A 19,128-nucleotide genomic window follows, 5' to 3' on the forward strand; every position below is an offset into this window, starting at 1 on the left:
GAGCTTTCGATAATTCATAAGCAGCTCAGTTCATCTATAATATATATATGAATGATAAAAAATGTCAAATTTATCATTAAAATATATGTTAGATGTTAAAAATACACAATTCTATTTTTTTAGATCAATTTTACACTGAATTTTTATTAAATTATAATTGGCACTTGTCGCATATTGATACGGAGAGATGTATACTTTGAAAAAATAAATAAAAAGGTATTAATGTTGAATAAAATAAAATATTATAAAATAATATTAAATTTTACACTGGTTTGAAATAAGGTGATATGTTTTTATAAAAGTTTTAGGCACTCTTCTTTTTTGTTGAATTAGCTTTTGAGATGAGTTAGATCTAATCTAAATTTCATAAGTAACCCTTTATAAAATCATTCCAACAACTCTGTTACCACTCTTTATTCATACAAATCTATTTGAGGCAAAATTAGGTGGAATAGAGAAATTGAGTTGGCATTACTACAATATTTATTTTTAGAGACACATAATAAGTTATTTGTTACTATAATTATTTGCTTGAGATAATTTTCTTTTAGACTTTATATATAGTGTTATTTGTTTCTAATAATGAAGTATTTGAGACAAAAAAAATTTGTCAGTTCCTAAATGTCATATTATTTGGTTGTAGTAAAGGTAAAAACTTATTAATCACTAAATATTAAATTATTTATTTTTAATAATAAAGTTTTTAAAGCACATAATTTGTATCTTTAAATATTATATTATTTGTTTCTAATTCATTAAAGTTAATTTTTATTTATATAAAAGTTTTAAATATTTTTTAACTTTTTACCAAAAATATATTCTTTTAAATAATTAAAATATTTTTAAGTAATTAATTATACAGCACAATACAAAATTGTATAAAATTTTTTTATATATATAATAAGTATATAACTATTTTCTAGTTTTAATAAGGCTAATTAATTTAAAAAAATCTAACGTTTCTGTGTATTTATATTTTAATTTAAATATTTTAATTTTAATTTAATTAGTCCAACCAATACATTTTACTACAATTCTAACCAATTTATTATAATTATTTTTTAATTGATTAATTAATCAAAAAACATAACATTTGTATATTTTATATTTCAATTTAAACGTTTAAATTTTAAATAAATTGACTTAATATTTATGTTTAATATAATTTTAATCAATTTTTAAAATAAAACTAAAAATAAATGATATAATTGTTAAATATATAATTCATATCATTAATGTGATAAATTTTATTTTATAGTAATAATGATAAATATTTTATGATAGATATATTATTTAATTTAAAAAGCAGTGTATATAAAATAATTAAAAATAATATATTTATTATAAAATTTATATAATTATTAATATAAAACAAAATTTATCTTCTAAGTTCACCAAATTATTATTATTTTTAGAATTAAATATATTATTTAAGTATAGTTAATAGTTAAATATAAATTAATATTATTTTCAGAATTAGTTTATATTTAAAAAAAATAAAATATTATATTTAAAATTTTATTTGAACTTTATATTTTGATTTTTAAAATTTAATTAAAATTAATTTAAATGCAAACGTTTGATCAATTAAATCAAAATTTAAATGTTTAATTTAATTTAAATATTTAGATTAAAATATAAAATAATGTAATTAAATAATAAGTCTTTTTTAATTATTTGATTATTAATTTATATAAATAATAATAATAATATACATATGTCAACTAAATTATTAAATTATCACATAAATTGTTAAATTTAGAAATTTATAGATTAATTAAAATTACACTAAAATATAAAAATTGTGCTAATTAAAGTAAAATTAAAATATAAATACGTACAACTTTTAAACTTTTTAATAATAAATTTATTAATTACTAAATATTAAATCATTTATTTTTAATAATAAACTTTTTAAGACACATAATTTTTAACCTTAAATATTATATATATATTTTTAATTCATTAAGATTAATTTTTATTTATATAAAAGTTTTAAAATTTTTTTAACTTTTTACCAAAAATATCTTGTTTTAAATAATTAAAATATTTTTAAGTAATTAATTATACAACACAATAAAAAATTGTATAAAAAATTATATATAGAGAGAATAAATATATAGGTATTTTATAGTTTTAATAAAGCCAATTGATTTAAAAAACTTAACGGTGTGTATTTATATTTTAATTTAAAATTTAAAATTTTAGTTTAATTGGCACCTTTTACATTTTAATGTAATTTTAATTAATTTGTAAAGTTTTAATTTTGATGGTTTATGTGAGAATTGAGACATGCCCCTATATTATTATTATTATTATTATTTTTAATTAATCAATTAATCGAAAAAAAATAATATTTATATTACTTTATATTTTAATTCAAACGATTTAAATTTTAAATAAATTAACAATATTTATAAGTAGTATAATTTTGACGTAAAATAAGTCATTTATTACTTCAACTAATTAATTAGAGTCTTGAAAATAACTTTATAAATAAAATTACACAAGCTAATCGGTCTATTTGAGACAAAATAATTGGATTAACACACTTTAAAATGATAATAATATTAGTTTTATTAAACTCCTTTAGTAAATAACTTTTGGTGTAAAAGCCACGCACTATATTATATAGATTAGGTGCAATTAAATCCTAATTATTTTGATAAAACAAAACTAAGAAGCCAACAGGACCACGAGTCTTGGTGGTCTAACTCAAATACTGCTTTCTTAACCTCATCATCCAAAGGTGAGGAAGAAGTCTAAATACTTCACCCCTGCTAATAATACTGAAAAAAATTGGCACTAGAAATTGTATCGTAGGATTACCCTCAACCCATAAACTAGAGTCACTATGCAATTTACTAATTATATTGCGATATCGTTTTTGTAGGATGGACAAATGAAAAAACTTAGAATTGTGATCACCTTCTTGCAACTTTTGTACCCGAAATCCCTATTTTCAGTGAAGTTTGTCTCATTGCTGCAAGTTATGGAGAGCATACAATAATGAAGATTTTAAAACTACACTTCGAGCAGTAAAAGGTTTGGAATAAAGATCCTCCAACTGATGCTGAATAGACTGAATCCTTAAATTGTCACCCTTAAAGACGCTACTATGCCATCGATTCAGAGAGGACCGACTAGCTTTTAAACGTTGCAAAAAACCAGGGACATGCATTTGCCAAGTAGAAGAAACAATATCAGAATACTAAGGATGGAGTAACCACTTAGGTTCAAAGCTGCGGAAAGGGGTATCTAAAAGCAAAATTAGATGCTTATGATTAGACCTGAAAAAAAAATTCGGATAGAAGGTGAGCTCACAGAAAAAAAATTCGGGTAGAAGGTGAGCTCACAGAAAATATTGCTGCCAATCTATGGACATCAAAGCTCTATCCAATCTCACTGTATAGCAGTACTACCAAAATGCTTACTAGCAAAATGCTTATTTAAACTAGGTGAATGGATGCCATGGCAATTCCAACATAGCACAATCCCGAATAAAAGCATTAGTATTAAAATCACCAATATAACACTATAGTAAGGACATAACTAGTCGTAAAGCAGCCAAAACATTCCATAAACTATATCTATATATTCTATCTGGATGCCCATAAAGAAAAGTTATTTTTCAATATGGTTTAATATCTTTCAGAATGATGAGACAATTCACACATTTATAACAAGAGGCGAAGTCAACTAAAGTATCCCACCAAAGAGACAAACACTTTTAATACCTATCAACAAACAGTGAGTTAGAATAACCACAATGGAGTTGCAATATTGTCATGTAATGTTGTCTCTATTTAATTTATATAAAAAAAACTATACAAGTGCAATATTTATAAAGGAGCTCACGTAGAGTTTGCACTGTCCCAGGTTTTCCAATCCCCTAACCATTCCAAACTAAGGACATTATATCTCAAGAAATATCTGGAAAAGCAAAAAAATTTCACTGTGGCATTACATCGAACAGGTCGTAGACAATTGTTTAGAAAACAATATCAGCTGCTCAACTCTCAAGCCAAAACCAAAATGAGACTTAATACTCCAAAGTCATGTGCACGAACCAAAAAAAAAAAAAAAAATCGAGAATTACTATTTCGAAGCAACTAATAATTCAAGAACTCCGCAAATTCCAGAGATTCATGTTATCAATCATCTCGTTATTCAATCCCATATCTTAGTCTTCGTCCATGTCGATGTTCGCAGACAAGCTTGGTGAATGCCTAAGCCTTGAGCCCTAGCGTCTGCTACCACATGATTTCTGACACCCAGATTCAATATCAACCGACAGCCTTCACCACTTCTGCTCTCTTTTCAGCCCATCTTAAGGTGGTATATTTTGACTTTTCTTTATTCCTCCTCCAGCTTGGATTCACATTGCATGGACAGTTACATTGGCTAAAAAAATCACTGCAATTCCAATTGATATTGACATAAATGCAAATGGCTGAAGAAAATTAGTTAATGACATCGATTTCGACAAAAATGGCTGAAGAAAATTAATTCTTCATCATGAGCTTATTAATTTATCATCTCAAGAAATTTTGAATAAAAAAGTTTTCACTTTCTTGCCTAGATTGCTTCAATATAAATTTAAATATCTAATTTTTGATCATTTTGGTCTAATTTTGGATCATTTTATATGTTTCTGTTAGATTTATGATAATTATAAAATATTATTTTCTTGTTGTTCAAATCTAATGACACCCCAAACAGAAAAAAAAAAGGGATAATCATATTTCGGAAGTTTGCTATTTAAACAGTTACTGTACTTCAAATTTACTAAGCCTGATCCTGTCATGGTACCTTCTATAGCAACAATATGCAGGAAATTTTCTGGCCTTCTTCTTCTTCCTCTGTGGATACTGAGTCTGCAAAACGCCACAAGCTTAGCAGATTCTTATGTAAGAATTTTCTGGCATATCTCCTCTTTAATGTGAAATAAATCCTTAAATTTCTCATTTTTGATAAATTTATGTTCAGGGGTATTGGCCTGGCAAGGAACACAACCCAACACAAAGCTGGCTAAACCATGGAGGAAACATTTACAACAGAAGATATGCAGACAAAGAAACCAACATCAGCCCAAAAACAGTTTCCAAGCTAAAATTGAAATGGGAATTCTATGCAGGAAAAGATATTTCAGCAACACCAGCAATTTTCAATGGATCCCTTTACTTTCCTTGCTCGAATGGTTACCTGTATGCTGTTAAAGCATCAGATGGATCTCTGATTTGGAAGAAAAACTTGCACAAGTTAACAGGCCTTCTTGGTATACTTTCTAATGATAGCATAGTTTCAAGAAATACTCCAACAATAGCAGATGATGATCTTCTTGTTGTCGGAATTTATAGCCCTGGTTTTATTATTGCTGTGAAGAGATCAACTGGAAAGCTTGTGTGGTCAACTCAGCTTGAAACTCACCCTTCAAGTCTTATTACTATGTCTGGAACTTACTACAAGGGGTTAGTCATTCTTCTTTCTCTCATATACCTCTTCATTTTGAATACTAGTTTAGTTATCATCACATACAGGGATAGAAATGGGTAGAATACCGCAAAAATCCTCTCAACTGACCTTCAATATCTAAATTCATTTTAAACCTAAATAAAGTTTATTCTAAATTTTCTCAACTCATTTTAAATCTAATTATTAATACGAATAATGCCAAAACCAATTAATTTTATATTTTTTCAATTAATAATTTATATGAAAGCCTATTTTTATTAATATTTTTATTTATAATTTTTTGTTATTTTATTTTTAAATTACAATATATAAAAAATTTATAAATATCATCATAAAAATACATTTTTAAATTTAAATGATTATTATTATATAAACCATTTTAATGTGGACGAAATGGACCGTAATATTTAGAACAGGCGAATCGATCTAAATGTAATAAAAATATTTTGCTAATAACTTTTATTATGTGTATTAAAATCACCAGAAAACTCGATTTTACTATTGGTATTAAAATCACTATTAAAACGTAATTCAAAAAACTCGTTAAGAGATCTACGCTTGTTATTTCCTTTGATTATGTAACGATATATCACAAGATCTAAAAACGCTGTTTAGAGTGGTTTTAAAATTTTTTATCGGTATTTTTTAAATTTTCTTATACATTTATTTAAAACAAACGTTATATTTTATTAGATAACTTATTTTCTATGGATAATTATAAACTTTTCTCTAAATCTATCTAGAGTTTATTTTCTGATGCAGTACAGACTTTTCTCTGAACTTATCTAGCGTTTATTTCTTGAACTTTTAAGGTTTGAATAATGGGATATGATAACCGTTGGGCCTCGCACTCCCTTTGAGCTGAATCAGGGCCCACAGAAGCAGACCAGGCCTTGAGCTCGGAACGCTTCTAGGCAAGCCTGCCCAGTGGCTTCGACTCAAGATCTAGCATGAATGATAGGCCGGGTCGTTTGCGAGTCCAAGCCCAGTAAGGAAGAGGCTGGCCCAAGAAGGAGACATGGGGATAAATGAGCAAACCTCGTCCTTTCTCAGCCCTATTCGCATGTGAACTGGGGAAAATTAAATGGCCGCTTGACATAGGTATGGCAACTGATGGTACGGGCCCGCCTGACAGAGAAAGACGTCACTGTAGCAGAGAGGCCGTTAGGTGCCACTAGCAAGCAAAAAGAAAAGAATAAAAGAAAAGGAATACCCCCTAAAAGAAAGAGACTTACACACACACAAAAATCCTATCCTCTGAATCTCAGAACATCAATTGGCGCCGTCTGTGGGGACAAAGGAGATCTTTCCGTCACCGGAGTTCCACTCTCACTACACCCACTGAGATCCACAATAAAAACCATGCTGTTAACACCCCAAATGACTTGAGCTCTACCCAAGAAGGGCAGCAGTTCTCTTTTTTCAGCTCCACAACCTTCGCTGGCCAACCATTAATGTTACCCGTTCCCTCATCGGGTTCGGCAGGAAACACACCCCAAAACACCCTCTCCAACCAAGAACTCCAAACCATAGCTTTCCAACTACAAAACACCGCCCATAAGCTAGGACAAATGATGCAACAGAGAGGTTTCAATACCCCCATTGAATGTGTCTCCCATAGTGGAGATAACCCCTATCGTAGAACCTCAACCCACCTTCAACCACCCAGCCCCTCAACAAAGTAGTCGCAGAGCCGGAGTAAGAAGCAGAAGAGTTGGTGGAGGAGAAGAACCGATAGTTAGGGTGCATGGAAGGAGGGTAAGGAAGCTTATTGACAATGATGAAGCAGAAAGCCATTCCACAGAAACAATTGGGAGGATAGGGAGTGAGGAATGGAGAGAAGGATGCCGCTTGGAAAAGAGGTCGAGGCAAGAGGAGGAAGACATGGACCACAAGTTGCGGAAGTTGAAATAGCAGCTTCTGGCTGAACTGGGAGCGAAAGAGAGCAGCCAGACTTTCCTGCCTACCTCCTCGCCTTTCTCGGGATGGATCCAATAGGAGACCATCCCAAAGAAATTCATGATGCCACCCATGGCAACGTACGACGGGGCAGGGAACCCGAGGGAGCATATCCTCAACTATAAAACCTTTATGGAGCTGCAGACACTGTCGGATGCCTTGATATGCAAGGTATTCCCTACAACGCTCACAGGACCAGCGAGGGCTTGGTTTAATAGTTTGGAGGCAGGGAGTGTCAGGAGTTTTAGCGACCTCGCCAACGTCTTTATCAGCCGATTCATAGCAGGAGTACCGGCTGACAGAAAAACCAACTATCTGGAGACAGTCAGACAGAAGAAGAATGAATCTCTAAGGGAGTACGTAGCCCGCTTCAACACAGAAGCCATACAGATCCCCGAACTGGATGAAAGTCGAGCTGTAGAAGCCATGCAGAAGGAGACCACATTCCTTGAGTTCTTTGGTTCGCTATGCCGAAAACCACTCACATCCTTAGCAGAGTTGATGAAAAGAGCAGAGAAGTATATAAGGCAAGACGACGCCTTAACAACCAGCAGATTCGCCGAGGAGACAGTAGAAAAGGGCGAAGGTCCGGAAGAAAGGAGGTTGGACAGGCCCAAAAAATGGCATAACAAAAGGTCCGAGAGATACAAACAACCCTAGGACAGAAGAGAACAGAGACCACTCCCAAAGGATAACACCCTTAATGCCTCTAGAGCTGAAGTGCTTATGGTCGTTCAAGATAAGGAGTTCTTTCAATGGCCCAAGCCTATGAAGGCGGAAGCAGATCGGAGAGATCCTGACAAGTACTGTTAGTATCATCGCACCCATAGTCACGACACTAACAACTGCTACCAGCTGATCAGTGATATCGAAAGGCTGATAAAGAGAAGACACCTTCGAAACTTTGTGAAAAAACCTAAAAGGGAGAGACCTCAACAGAATCCTGTAGCGAAAAGACCTCGGAGACTGGGAGCATGACTAGTGAATGATGGTTCTAGTGGGACCATTAATATGATTGTCGGGGGGACCGGAGGTCGGATGAGCAGGAGAGGAAAAAAGAGGGGCCGAGATGAGGAGGGAAGTAGCAGTGAAGTTCTGCAGGTGGTGGAACACTCCCCAGCCACCATCTCTTTCTCCCCAGAAGATGCCCATGGCATTCAGATGCCTCACGATGACACCCTTGTTATTGAGGCTATCATCTACAACTTCCGAGTATGAAAAATCTTGGTTGATGATGGAAGCAAGGTGAATTTGCTCCTGTACAGAGTTTTTCAGTAGATGGGGATACTAGAGGAACGGTTAGTAAGGGATCAAGCCCCTGTGAAAGGCATCGGAGGAACCCCGGTAGCAGTGGAAGGGAAAGTAAAGGTGGCTCTAACCTTGGGAGAGCCTCCCCTATCTCGGACTCACCACTCAGTATTTTTGGTGGTAAAGCTTCCTTTGAGTTATAACGCAATACTGGGAAAGCCAATGTTGTACGACTTTGAGGCAGTTACCAGCATTAGGTACCTAATCATGAAATTCCCCACGGAGGCGGAAGTGGGAGTAGTTCGAGGGCGCCAAGAGGAGGCAAGGGCAGTGTACTTGGCCATGGTGACAGAATCAGGTTTGACAAGTAAAGGAGGCAACTCAGAAATCATAGAGGTTAGGGATGAGAAGAAGGAAGCGAGAACGAAACCCGTGGGAGAGCTAGAAACCTTCCCTTTATCAGATGAAGAGACAGACAAAGTTTTCAACCTTAACGTCGACCTAACCGAAGAACAAAAAATGACAGCGATGGCTTTAATCCGAGGCCATGCCTCCAGCTTCGCCTGGAAGCCATCAGACATGCCGGGAATAGACCCTGAAGTAATGACTCATAAACTAAACGTCCTCCCCGAAGCCAAACCAATCAAGCAGAAGAAGAGAGTAGTGGGAAAAGAAAAGCAACAGGCCACCAGGGAGGAGGTACAAAAGTTAGAAGAAGCAGGGTTCATTAGGGAGGTTATGTACCCACAATGGTTAGCAAATCCTGTACTAGTGAAAAAAGCCAATGGCAAGTATAGGATGTGTATAGACTTCACCGACCTAAATCAGGCTTGTCCAAAAAATTATTACCCCCTCCCTGACATTAATAAAATGGTCGATTCCACGGCCGATTTTGATTACATGTCGTCTTTAGATGCTATGTCTGGTTATCACCAAATATCTATGGACATGTCAGATAAGGAGAAGACCTCGTTCATAACGGAGGACGGGACTTATTATTATAAGGCTATGCCCTTTGGGCTAAAAAATGCTGGAGCAACATATCAAAGGCTGATGAATAAAATTTTCAAGGGGCAGATAGGAAGAAACGTGGAGGTGTATGTAGATGATATGGTGGTAAAAAGCTGGACCTTTCAGCAGCATGTGGCAGACCCAAAGGAAGTATTTGGAGTATTAGAGTAGTATAGAATGTGACTAAACCCGGCTAGGTGCTCTTTCTTCATCAGAGGGGGAAAATTTTTGGGATACATGGTTAGCGGAAAAGGAATTGAGCCAAATCCAGAAAAGGTAGAAGCTATATTGAGAATGCCCGAACCGACCTGTGTGAGAGATGTACAGAGACTCACAGGAAGAGTAGTAACACTTAACCGATTTATGTCAAAATCTGCGAAAAGGTGCCTAACATTCTTCAAGAGGAAGGTCCCAAACTTCGAGTGGACTGAAGACTGCCAGCAAGCTTTCAAGGAGCTCAAACAGTATCTGAGTTCACCACACCTACTCAGCAGCCCACTAGCTGGGGAAGAACTCTTGATTTATCAGTCAGCCTCAGAACAAGCTATCAGTGCTGTGTTAGCAAGAGAAGAAGGGGGAGAGCAAAAGCCAGTATTTTATGTTAGCAAAGTGCTCAAAGATGCGGAGATCAGGTATTTAAATATAGAAAAGTTAGCATACGCCCTGTTATTAGCAGTGAGGAAATTCAAAGTGTATCTTGAAGGCCATCAAGGAGTAGTGATGATGAACCAGCCTTTAAAGAAGATCCTCCACAGGCCAGAAACGTCAGGACGAATACTGGCTTGGTCTGTTGAGATTGGCCCGTATTGTCTAGAATACCGATCTCGAACAACCATCAAGGCACAAGCCCTTGCTGTCTTTATAGCAGAATGCTCCTTTAACGAAGAGCAGGCAGAGCTCAATGAGAAACCTTCAGAAGCAATGGAGGAAAAGAGCGAACGACAACCCTCGTAAGAATTCAGCTGGAAACTATACGTAGATGGGGCATCAAGCGCTGGGGGTAGCGGCGCAAGAGTAATGTTGAAGGGACCAGAAGGGTTCAAAGTTTGTTACGCCCTACGACTAAAATTCAGTGCCTCCAATAACATAGTAGAGTATGAAGCCTTAATAAACGAAATGCTGATAGCAATGGAAATAGGAGCAACCGACCTTGAAATAAATAGTGACTCCCAGCTGGTGGTCAACCAAATAATGGGGGCATATCAGGCGAGGGATCCTACTATGTAGAAATACTTAGTGAAGGTAAAAGTCATTGAAGCAGAGCTCGGCGAGTAAGCAGTCAATGTGAAATATCAGAGAATACCTCGAGAAGAAAACAAGGAGGCGGACCTGCTTAGCTGATTATCTGAAGAAGAGTTGGAACAACTCCTAGATGAGGTATACATACAACATATTAACATTCCTGCCTTTGACAAAATGGACGCTATAATGCAGGTCGAAGAAGGGCAGAGTTGGATGACCCCGTATCTGGAATATTTAAAGAAAGGAAAACTCCCATAAGATAAAGCTGAAGCAAAGAAAATAGCAGCTCGAGCTCCCAATTATCAAGCAATAAGAGGCACACTGTACAGAAGGGGGAATCTAGCCCATGGCTCCGATGCGTAGGCCCAGAAGAAGCAACCAGGGTTATGGAAGAAATTCACTAGGGAATATGCGGGGCTCATGAAGGAGTAGGGATATTGGCGAACAAAATTTTTAGGCAGGGATACTACTGGCCCACAGTCAAGAAGGAAACAGAAGAATTTGTTAGAAGATGCGATGTGTGCCAAAGGTTTGCCAACGCAATCAACATTCCAGCTACCCCTCAATCCAGCATATCCAGCCCGTGGCCATTCTCAAAATGGGGCATAGATATCTTGAGACCTTTTCTTAAGACCACGGGGCAGAAGAAGTTTGTAATAGTGGCTGTGGAATATTTTTCAAAATGGCCAGAGGCTGAAGCAGTTCCTACTACCACAGCAAGAAAAATGATAGACTTCATATGGGGAAACATCATCTGCAGGTTTGGGATACCGAGGGTGCTTATATAAGACAATGGCAAGCAATTTGACTGCAAGACCTTCAAGGAATTCACAAGAAACATGGGCATATGGCACAAATTCTCCTCGGTGGCCCGTCCTCAAACCAACGGCTAAACAAATGTTACAAACCGGGCCATACTCCAGGGATTGAAGAAGCGACTGGATGGTGCAAAGAGGAACTGGGCAGATGAGCTCAACAACATCCTGTGGGCATTCCGGACCTGTAACGACCCGGAAATCCGACCCGCTACCGGCGCTAGGATCCAGATCGGCTTAAGGCCGCCGGGACCCGTAGCAAGCCTACATACCTCCTGTAAACCTGTGGAATCCCATACAAAACAACATATACATGATCTGTAAAAATTTTTCTTTTCTCTTATCCAAGCGAAACCTGTGCATGCACAACATCATACATAAACCCCACACTGGAGTCTTTATCAAATACTCCAATGGGGTATCATCATCATACATATTAGCTTGGATAATCATAGTCATTAACATCATTACTCATTAAACACTCTGTACATAATGGGGATTCACACACCTCTAGGTCAAGCACTACTATAATCCTCAATACATCATCAAATCATTCATTACATTACATGGTCATAAGTACTCATTACATTATGTTCATGTCCACTACTATCTATTACAACATACATGACTTAACTTCACTCTAGCCGACTTCCCGATCTATCCTGTACCTGCAACTCTGGGGATAAAGGGAGTGGGGTGAGCTACTAGAGCCCAGTGAGCAGAATAATAAAACATCAATTTAAATCATGCTTTCATGTATGCGCCATAACACAAACATTTCACAACAAGGATGAACTTGTCACCATTTAGCCCCTATCTTTCTTACTTATACATGCCGGGGGCGTAGAGCCGTAGCAGGCACACCCGGACTTCCATAATCCGTCATAGTGCCAGGGGCGTAGAGCCGTAGCAGGCACACCTGGACTCACATAGGCTATCATGACATACAAGGGCTAATGGATCATTCAACATTCATCCACATCAACAACAAAGTATGCAATGCAACATATTCGTGAATTTTAATGCAAACAACCTAATATATCTCATGGCATTCATGATGCGTGAATCATGCTAAAACATTTCATTAATTTGCTTTAAAACTTAAAGTTTATTCCACTCACCTCTGGCTAGCTCTGAAGAGACTCTGAAGCAGCTGGCTCACTGCTGGGAGTCTCGGTTCCTCGGGTCCGAACCTACACAGGTGGACTCAAATGAGGGACCAAACATACATGATCATGACTCTAAAATACTCCCCAAAAACCCCCTAAAACATCCTGAAAACATCACATGAAAACATGCAAGAAATGGCTGAACAGGGCACTTTCGGCGGCGGGTTCGGCGGCCGAAAGTCCCTCTGCAGCCGAAAGTCATGCAGGTTCGGCGGCACTTTCGGCGGCCGAACCTCCCAGACAGAGACGAAACTTGAGTTTCGGGGGCAGGCTTCGGCAGCCGAAACTGCCTCCACAAGGGGGTTCGGCGGTCGAAAGTCACTTCGGCGGCCGAACCTGAGTTTCTGCCGAAGGGCAGAAACTTGGCTCCCTTGTGTCCACAGCCTCCAAAACGCCTCAAAACATGCATAAACTTGTTTCTACACATGCATACACATCATACACCACACCTAGGGGTCTCAAACTATAATATACCCCAACTACAACACTTCAAACAACACATTTCCAACATACATTGTTCAAATCACAATATAAACCCATAAACCTAACAACAAGCCTAATCATGCATTCTACCCCATCAACTTGCATAAAACCTTCATAAAACATAAAAGAAGCATAGATCGAAGCTTACCTCTTGAAGATCTAGAGGAAGAACGACCCTAGCTCGGAAAATGGAGGGATTTAGCTCCAAGACTTCCAAGCTCCAAACTTGCTTAAAAACACTCAAAAACTTTTGTGGAACCTTAAAACCCAAAGAAAATGGTGGGGATTGAAGGAAAAACACAAGATTTGAGAGAGGGAGGTCGGAAGCTTGCTGTGGCTGAAAATGGGAGAAAACTCTCCCATTTCGGCTAAGTGCCCCTTTTATAGGTGGCTGGCCAGGCCACGTTCGGGGGCCGAAAGTGCCTCCGCATGCATGCAAGGTTCGGCGGCCGAACCTGCATTTCCCTCACTCAAAATTTTCGGGCGCCTTAAGTCCCTCCGAAAGCATGCATGTTCGGCGGCCGAACTTCGGAGTTCGGCGGCCGAACCTGGGTTTTCCTCCAAAGATTTTTCATGCAAAAACTCATTTAATTTCTTATTTAAAAACATGAAATACATGAAAACATTTCATAAAATCATAGTTTTACCCTTCTAGAGGTTTCCGACATCCGAGGTCCCACCGGACGGTAGGGATTCCGATACCGGAGTCTAGCCGGGTATTACATTCTCCCCCCCTTAAGAACATTCGTCCCCGAATGTTCCTCAACTAACATACAAAGCATGGCATCAATCATAACATACAACATAGCATACAATATATCATACATGCAACACATAGAACAACTAACACTCACCTCAAAACAGATGGGGGTATTGCTGGAGCATGGACTCCCGTGTCTCCCAGGTGCATTCCTCTAAGTTGTGGTGGTTCCAAAGGACCTTTACCATCGGGATTTCCTTGTTCCTCAGCTTTCTGATCTGAGTGTCTAGGATCCGCACTGGCTGTTCCACATAGGTGAGATCCTCATGGATCTCCATATCAGGCTCACTAAGAACCTTTCCAGGATCCGACACGAACTTCCGTAACAGAGAAACATGGAAAACCGGATGGATTCTCTCCATCGAAGCAGGCAAGTCTAGCTTGTACGACACATTACCGACCCTCTGAAGCACCTCGAAAGGACCGATGTACCGTGGAGCTAACTTACCCTTCTTCCCGAACCGAACCACTCCTTTCATAGGAGACACCTTGAGCAAAACCAAATCCCCCTCCTGAAACTCTAGCTGTCTTCTGCGGATATCTGCATAACTCTTCTGCCGACTAGCAGCAGTCTTGATCCTCTCTCTGATTATGGGTACCACCCTGCTGGTAAGCTCTACTAACTCCGGACCCGCAAGAGTCCTCTCTCCTACTTCCTCCCAGTAGATAGGTGATCTGCACTTCCTTCCATATAAAGCTTCATATGGAGCCATCCCTATGCTAGCATGATAGCTGTTATTGTAGGCAAACTCCACCAAAGGTAGATGCTGCCTCCAAGAACCGCCAAAATCTAGCACACACATTCTGAGCATATCCTCTATTGTCTGGATGGTCCTCTCTGACTGTCCGTCTGTCTGTGGGTGGAAGGCAGTACTGAAGTCTAATCTGGTACCCATAGCGTTCTGCAAACTCCGCCAAAACCTGGAGGTGAACTGGGACCCTCTATCTGACACTATAGATACCGGGACCCCATGCAGTCTGACAATCTCATCTACGTACACCTGTGCCAACTTGTCCACAGAGTAACCACTCCTGACAGGGATGAAGTGAGCAGATTTGGTGAGTCTATCCACAATCACCCATATGGAGTCCAATCTGTTGGACGTCGCCGGTAACCCCACTACGAAGTCCATAGCTATATTCTCCCATTTCCACTCTAGAATAGGTAGCGGGTTAAGCATTCCAGCCGGCTTCTGATGCTCTAGTTTCACCCTCTGACACACATCGCAGGCTGACACGAACAGTGCCACGTCCTTCTTCATAGCTGGCCACCAATACACTCTCTTCAGATCCTGATACATCTTGGTGGCTCCAGGGTGAACACTATACCTGGTATTATGGGCTTCCCCCATAATATCTCCCTTCAGACCAATGTCATCTGGCACACATAATCTGTTCCCGTAGCGGAGGATCCCCTTATCATCAAACTTGAACTCATTACTCTGGCCTGACTGAACCGCTCTGGCTATCCTGACCAACTCTGGGTCCTTATGCTGTTTCTGAGCTACCTGCTCCAGAAACACGGGTGTCACTCTCATCTGAGCCACCAAGGCACCTGTGCCAGACAATTCCAACTGTAATCCCTCACTCATAAGTCTGTGGAACTCCTTCACCACCGGCCTCCTCTCTGCTGAAATGTGGGATAGACTGCCGAGTGATTTCCGGCTTAGGGCGTCTGCCACAACATTCGCCTTACCCGGATGGTACTGAATCTTGCAATCATAGTCACTCAACAGCTCTACCCATCTCCTCTGCCTCAAGTTCAGTTCTCTCTGACTCAGGATGTATTGCAGGCTCTTATGATCTGTGAAGATCTCACACTTTACCCCATAAAGGTAATGCCTCCACATCTTGAGTGCAAAGATCACTGCTGCCATCTCTAGGTCATGTGTGGGGTAATTCAGCTCATGCTTCTTCAGCTGCCTAGAAGCATAAGCGATCACCCTCTCATTTTGCATTAGCACACAACCCAGTCCCACACGGGACGCATCACAATATACTGAGAAGTCATCATCACTTCTTAGCAGAGCTAACACCGGTGCTGAAGTCAACCTCCTCTTAAGCTCCTCAAAGCTTTCCTCACACTGATCGGTCCATATGAACTTCTGATTCTTCTTTGTCAATTTGGTCATAGGAGCAGCAATCTTTGAGAAGTCCTGAACGAACCTCCTGTAGTAACCTGCTAAACCCAGAAAACTCTTGATCTCGGTCACTGTGGTGGGTCTAGGCCAGTTAGCTACAGCCTCTACCTTCTTGGGATCTACTTCAATACCTTGTTCTGACACAATGTGCCCCAAGAATGAAATGCTCCTAAGCCAAAACTCACACTTGGAGAACTTGGCATACAAGCCATGCTCTCTCAAGGTCTGCAAAACTGTCCTCAGGTGATGGGCATGCTCCTCTGCATTTCTGGAATACACTAAGATATCATCTATGAAGACAATAACGAAGTGATCCAGATACTGACTGAATACTCTGTTCATGAGGTCCATGAATGCTGCAGGGGTGTTGGTCAACCCAAACGGCATCACAAGGAACTCATAGTGCCCATACCTGGTCCTGAAAGCTGTCTTCGGTACATCTTCATTCCTTATCCTCAACTGATGGTACCCTGATCTCAGATCTATTTTGGAGAAACAACCTGCTCCTGCTAGCTGGTCAAATAGATCGTCGATCCTCGGCAAAGGGTACTTGTTCTTGGTAGTGACCTTGTTCAACTGTCTGTAGTCGATACAAAGTCTGAGGGATCCATCCTTCTTCCTCACAAACAAAACCGGAGCACCCCAAGGTGAAGTACTCGGTCGGATGAAACCCTTATCTACCAGCTCTTGCAACTGTTCCTTCAGTTCTTTCAATTCAGCTGGTGCCATCCTGTAGGGAGGGATAGAGATCGGTCTGGTACCAGGCATTAGCTCAATCTCGAACTCTATCTCCCTAGCAGGTGGTAACCCTGGCAGCTCGTCTGGGAAAACATCTAAGAACTCACTCACCACAGGCACTGAGGCGGGCTCTCTGACATGACTATCTAATTCCCTCACATGAGCTAGAAACCCCTGACATCCCCTCCTAAGCAACCTACGAGCCTGAAGAGCTGAGATCAGACCTCTAGGTGTACCCCTCTTGTCTCCTCTGAAGACGACCTCTGACCCATCCTGATCTCTGAATCTGACTACCTTGTCTCTACAGTCCAAGGTAGCACCATGGGTCGATAACCAATCCATCCCTAGAATGACGTCAAAATCTGTCAAATCTAGAACCACAAGGTCGACGGAAAGGCATCTTCCCTCTATGAAAACTGGACTACATTGGCAGACTGCCTCTGCCACTGACGGGTCACACTTGGGTCCACTGACCCATAGGGGACACTCTAACCCAGAGACCATCAATCCTACCCTCTCCACGACTCTCGGAGCAATAAAAGAATGAGATGCACCCGGGTCCATTAAGGCATACACATCAGAACAACCAATGATGAGATTACCTGCCACCACGGTGTTGGATGTGTTGGCCTCCTGCTGAGTCATAGTGAAGATCCGTGCCGGAGCTGATGGACCTTCACCTCTGTATCCTGCTGATGAAGAGGCTGACCCTCTGCCTCTGCCTCTGCCACTGGCCTGTGTTGCGACTGGAGCTACTGGCTGTACCACACTGCCGGAGGCTGTCTGCTGAGACGGTGCTGCAAAGGCTGCTCTAGGACAATCTCGAGCCAAATGACCCGCTTGTCCGCATCTGAAACATGTGTTTGTCCCTGCCAGACATACTCCCTTGTGTGGTCTCCCACATCTCATACATGCTGTAACCTCTGCGCCAGAGCTTGAGCCACTGCCTAAACCCAGACCTGACTTGATCTTGTTCCAGAACTTATTCTTCTTAGATTTTCTGTGGCCTCTGTCCCACTTCTTACTGCCTGCAACTGCTGCACTTAGAGAAGAAGAGTCTAACCTTTCCCCACCTGGGGTCTTGGAACCAGAAGACTGTGCCACTGACTGTTTTACCTTCCCCTCAACGATAGCACTAGCCTCCATTCTCCTAGCCATATCCACTATGGCATGGAAGCTCTCCCTCTCTGCTGACTGTATCAAAGAGGAATACCTGGAGTGCAGCCTCATAATATATCTCCTTGACTTCTTTTGATCTGTGTCCAAATTCTGCCCAGCATATGGCAACAACTCCAGGAACCTGTCTGTGTACTCCTCCACACTCATCTGTTCAGTCTGCCTCAACTGTTCGAATTCTATCATCTTCTGTTCTCTAGAGCTCTCAGGGAAAGCCCATCCTGCAAACTCATTTGCGAACTCCTCCCAGGACATACTGTCCGCTCTCGGGTTCACATAGTTCTTAAACCAATCACGTGCCTTCTTGCACTCCAGTGTGAACCCAGCCATCTGGATGGCTCTACTGTCATCAGCCCCTATCTCATCTGTAATAGTCTTGACCCTGCTCAGATACTCAAATGGGTCATCGCCTGCTCGGTACTGAGGAGCACCCAACTTCATGTAATCGGTCATCTTGACCTTGCTCCCTCCAGATGAGGTAGGTTTGGGTACTTGTGTTTCCGGGACAGTAGGTACTGGTGGTGGTGGAGGTGCAACATCCCCTGGGGTAGGGTTTGCTGTACTGGTATAGGGAGATGGAGGTGGGTACATGGGGTACTGAGAGTATGGTGGGTAGTAAGGTGGGTATGGCATATGTGGAGGATAAGGGCTAAAACTGGGGCAATCCGATGTACCTCCCATCGAATACCCTGGATGGTGTGAATAGGGTGGGTAGTGGTGTGGCTGGACATAACTCGAGGCCTGAGTGCCTCCTTCTGATTCTCCCATGCCCTCTTCCGGCATGTTCACACCGAGACTGCCATCCCTCCTCTGATCTACTTCCATATCCTCAGACATTCCTCCCTGCACTGTTCCCCTTACTGATCTGCTTCTACCCAGATCCAAAGACCTTCTAGGGTCTCTAGCTACTC

The 19,128-nt window shown here is 40.1% G+C and overlaps 1 protein-coding gene and 1 long non-coding RNA gene across 3 annotated transcripts; one reads left to right on the forward strand and one right to left on the reverse strand.

The window, feature by feature from the left end:
- Positions 1-3,721: 3,721 nt before the first annotated feature.
- Positions 3,722-5,347, reverse strand: LOC110601351. The gene is made up of 3 exons (XR_002485816.2): positions 5,206-5,347; positions 4,813-4,877; positions 3,722-4,416 (listed from the first exon to the last, which is right to left on the reverse strand). It is a non-coding gene; the product is annotated as an uncharacterized LOC110601351 (long non-coding RNA).
- On the forward strand, positions 4,588-5,556 carry LOC110601350 (alcohol dehydrogenase (quinone), dehydrogenase subunit-like). Of its 2 annotated transcripts, XM_043950943.1 has the most exons (3): positions 4,588-4,910; positions 4,990-5,278; positions 5,361-5,491. In XM_043950943.1, the coding sequence occupies exons 1-3, from the start codon at positions 4,806-4,808 to the stop codon at positions 5,381-5,383; spliced, it is 417 nt and encodes a 138-aa protein (XP_043806878.1). In that variant the 5' UTR covers positions 4,588-4,805; the 3' UTR covers positions 5,384-5,491. The 2 variants fall into 2 exon arrangements, with proteins under 2 accessions (XP_043806878.1, XP_021594143.1); XM_021738451.2 differs by having other exon boundaries at positions 4,990-5,556.
- Positions 5,557-19,128: the final 13,572 nt, after the last annotated feature.

The sequence above is a fragment of the Manihot esculenta genome, chromosome 15 (assembly GCF_001659605.2).
Source record: "Manihot esculenta cultivar AM560-2 chromosome 15, M.esculenta_v8, whole genome shotgun sequence".
In the NCBI taxonomy this organism is placed as follows: Eukaryota; Viridiplantae; Streptophyta; class Magnoliopsida; order Malpighiales; family Euphorbiaceae; genus Manihot; species Manihot esculenta.